This window comes from Theobroma cacao, unplaced genomic scaffold (genome assembly GCF_000208745.1).
Source record: "Theobroma cacao cultivar B97-61/B2 unplaced genomic scaffold, Criollo_cocoa_genome_V2, whole genome shotgun sequence".
Taxonomy (NCBI): Eukaryota; Viridiplantae; Streptophyta; class Magnoliopsida; order Malvales; family Malvaceae; genus Theobroma; species Theobroma cacao.
This window is the reverse complement of record NW_017234725.1, coordinates 1-4,193: the sequence shown is the minus strand read 5'-3', so window position 1 is coordinate 4,193 and position 4,193 is coordinate 1. Positions and strand designations below refer to the sequence as shown.

General features: G+C 31.6%; 1 protein-coding gene across 1 annotated transcript; it reads left to right on the top strand.

Annotated features, from left to right (window-relative positions):
• Nucleotides 1-483: 483 nt before the first annotated feature.
• On the top strand, nucleotides 484-1,059 carry LOC108663859 (the record flags this gene model as incomplete). The annotated part of the gene is made up of 2 exons (XM_018129752.1): nucleotides 484-714; nucleotides 808-1,059. Coding segments are annotated over exons 1-2 (483 nt in total), but the record flags the coding sequence as incomplete, so codon positions are not given.
• Nucleotides 1,060-4,193: the final 3,134 nt, after the last annotated feature.

The following is a 4,193-nucleotide window of genomic DNA, read 5'->3' as shown; positions in this document are numbered from 1 at the left end:
TAACAACCTAGACCCCAATTGTAAGAAAGGAAGTCATTCATGGAAGAACTGCTAATGCAATATATGGTTAAGACAGATGCCCTTATTCATAGTCAGGCAATTTCATTGAAAAATCTTGAGACTCAAGTAGGGTAATTAGCCAATGTTGCCAACAATAGACCTTAAGGGACCCTATCGAGTAATACCAAACTTAATCTTAGGAATGAAGGCAAGGAACCTTGTATGGCAATATTCTTTCAAAATGGAAAAGAGGTTGGCAGTAATAGCAAGCAAGAAGAGCCATAACAGAAGCCAATTGAAAATGAATCAGAAGTTAGAGAGTCAAACAAGCAAGTGCAAGTCAAGGATGCACCAATAACACACCTTCCTCTTCCATTCCCTCAATGCCTCCAAAAGATAAAGTTAAATGCTCAATTTCAAAAATTTTTAGAGGTATTCAAGAAGCTCCACATTAACATCCATTTCGTTGAAGCGTTAAAGAAAATGCCTTCATATGTTAAGTTTTCGAAAGACATCTTGACAAAGAAGAGGAAGCTAGGTCAGTATGAGATAGTGGCATTCACTGAGGAGTGCAACACTATTATTCAGAACAACTTACCACCAAAGCTTAAGGATCTAAGCAGTTTTTCTTTACCCTATGCTATTGGTAGTTCTAAATTTTTCAAAGCTTTATGTGATTTAAGTGCTATAGTGTCATTGATGCCTTTGTCTGCTGTTAGGAAACTTGGACTAAAAGACATTCAACATACTACAATCACCTTGCAATTAGCAGACATAACAATTTGACACCTAATTGGTATTATAAAGGATATATTGGCTATAGTGAGGCATCTCTACAACTCGGTAGACTTCCTTGTGCTTGAGATGGAAGAGGATATGGAAATTCCTCTAATCTTAGGACGACCTTTCTTGGCGACTACAAGCCCACTCATTAATGTGAGGGAAGGCAAGATAACTTTCAAAGTTGGAGGGGAGGAAAGTTCAATATTTTTAATGCAATTAAGCATTCTGCCTCTTCAGTTAGGTGCTTTAGAATGGATGTGGTTGATGAGGGCAAGGGTAAGCTTATTTCTCCATTTATAAATGATCAAGCACTAACCTTTGGGTTAAAGTTGCCACCTCCACATATCAAAACTAAGTAGTCACATGAGGAGCATTGTCCACCACCTCCCAATTGTCTTGAATTTTATGTTGGACAGTAAGTATCACTCAATAATTCTAGCTTCAAACTTTTTCCATAGAAACGTAAGGCAAGTGATAACTCTCTAATATAGAGTTATTTGAGCTTAATTTTGATAATAATTTGGCTTAATTTTTGTAGTAATGCATAGAAATTAATATATTTTATTTAATTATTTTAAATTAATTATTTTAGGTGAGTTAATCTAATCTTAGTTAATTTTATACTTAATTTGGTGTTAATGTGGTTAAGATAGGTTGTTATTGATTTATTTGTGCTTTTGTAGGTGTTTGATGAAAGAAGAATTTTAATGGAAGAAGGAGAGAAATTTCAAGGATGTAGACTTCCAATGCACATGTTTCGGTATTTTTGCCATAAATTTTTCTATAAAGCTCCAAATGAAGCGATTCTTGAACCATTGAAAAGATAAGAGAAAAAGCTATAACTTTTATGTTTACCACTTCACAAGTTCAATCTAAAAGATGGTCCAAAATCTTATCAAAATTGACATACTGCAATAGTTCTAGAGCAATTATGATTTCTGTTAATTAATTGGGCAAGGCTACGACTCACATAGTTTGGTGAGGAAATTCTAGCTAAAATTGGCTTCTTTCTCCACTTAACTTGACCTAACTTTAAAGCTTATAAAAATAATCTTTCGAAGGACTTAAAGAAGAGAATGAAGAAACACCAAATTAGCAACTGAGAGTCAAGCCACAGAGTCATTGAAGCTAAGAAGAATTTGCAGGATTCAAGGAGATTTAAAGATTAAGAATACAATTCTTGAGTTTTTCTATATTTTCTTTTATTATCTTATTTTCTTGGTTTTGTTTTTAATGTTTAGATTTTATTCGATGATAATGTGTGACTTGATAGGGAACTAAGTTTTTAATCTAAGATCATGATTGAACTGAATATATAGTCTGAATTATTTATCTTTCTTTTATTTATGTTTGATAGATTTAAGTTATTTACTTAATTCTGTTCTTAATGCTTCTTGTTGACTAGCCACCAATTAGATTGAATTAGAAACCTAGGTTAAACCTTGATGAAAGAGATTTAAGTAGACCTTGAATAGAATAACGTATGATCGAATATACTTAATTGATTAGGTGGTTTGATTTGCATATAGGGTAGACATACACCTATAAGCCATACGTAGCCAAAATTAGAGCACGAACTTAATGAATTTTTCTTCAATATAATTTTATAGACATATAATAAATTAATTGGGAGAGATATTTTTATAAGAAACTCAACAGAGACTTGTAAATAATTTAAGATTCTAGGTTAGCAACTTAATCCATTAAAATAAGTTAAGAGAAAGAGACAATATTTAGATGAAATATTGAGGGATATCATAATCTTAAGTCTATTAATCACTAAAAGTAAAATTTTATGATATATTAGTTTTAATTATTAGTTTATTAATTTAAATTTTTCTTTTTAATTTTAATTGTTTAGATAAAATTAAGGTATGTTAATTGTAGTAATTAATAATAAGGATTAATTTAATTCTCTGTGGGATCAACACTCTACTCATCTCTATATTATCTTTGCGATACATGCACTTACGTGAGTGAAAAATTGAACAACAGCAAGTTGGTTAGGTCCTTTTAAAGTGATCAAGATCTAGCCGTGTGGCATAGCAGAGATAGAGAGTAACGCTACTGAAGTGCTTATGGTTAGCGGAATGAGCCTTAAGCCGTATGTTGTGGATGAAGAAATGCAGATTAGGGTGCCATAGTCAAGCTAGTGACTATAAAGAAGCGCTTCTTGGGAGGCAACCCAAGTTTTTGAAACTATTACTCTTTTTATTTGAAGTTAATTTTTTTTTTAGATTTTTCAATTAATTTGTTTTTGTTCTTTTTCTTATTTAGATTTTTGTCACCTTAATGGATCCTTCCAACAACTTTGGATATAATGAAGATGAAAACAAAGATTAGACGATCTCCGCTAACTAAGGGAGTGTTCTTGACTTTTCTTCTTTACTTTTTAACATTAAGGATAATGTTAATTCTAAGTTTGGGGGGAACTTTCTAGTTTTTAAGTTTTGTTTTCTTTTTTTTTGCATTTATGTTTTTAAACTTCAAGTTTAGTTAAGTTGTTAATCATTTAATTTTCTACACAGTTTCAGATTCTGAACTAGAGTTAGTTACACCAATTTATTTGATTTGCCTACCCAATGATGAAAAAAATTAGCTATCTTGTTTTCTTTTTCTCTTAGTAGATGTAAATATTATTTGAGTATTGTGTTGAACTCTCATGATAAGTATCATTGTAAGATGAGATTTTCCACAATTTGAGCACTATATCTCTTGCATTGAATTGTTGTGTACATTTAGAGAAGATTTATGTGAAAAATATTTTGAATAATGTTTGAGTTTTAGAATTTGTTTGAGTTTCTCTCGAGGTAAAATCCTAGGCTAGACTTAGTTAAGGAAATGACTTAGGCCATCCTTGGACCGGCCCTAAAATACCTTTTTAAGCCTAATGTAACCATTTCTTTGTTTAAACACCTCATTATTAGCCTAAACCCTAACATAAAATGAGCACTTCTCACTCCTAAGGCATAAGTCAATGTAAGAAGTGAAACAAGCTATATAAAAAAAAAAAGAAGGAAAAAGGGGTAGCGAAGATGATAAGTGATTAAAAGTTTAACATATTTGTATTCATCTCACTACTCAATGAAAGAAATAAGTTCAAAGGTGTGAAAATTGAAAAGAAAAAAAAAAGGAGGGGGGGAAGAAAAAGAAGAAAAAGAATGAAGTGTTTAACAAAAGGAAAAGTTAATGTGAAAAAAGTGTACTGGGTGAAAGAAAATAAAGCACTAAATAGGTCTTAGATTGACTATGTGCTTAGGGTGAATTGAGCTGCATAATACCCCCAATCTTGGCTTCACCTTAGCATATATTACAAGTCAAATAAAGTCCTAAAGATCTTTGATTAAGCATTAGCCTACACTACTGGAGAGAGATGAAAAGCAAACATATGAAACTTTAGACTAATTTTG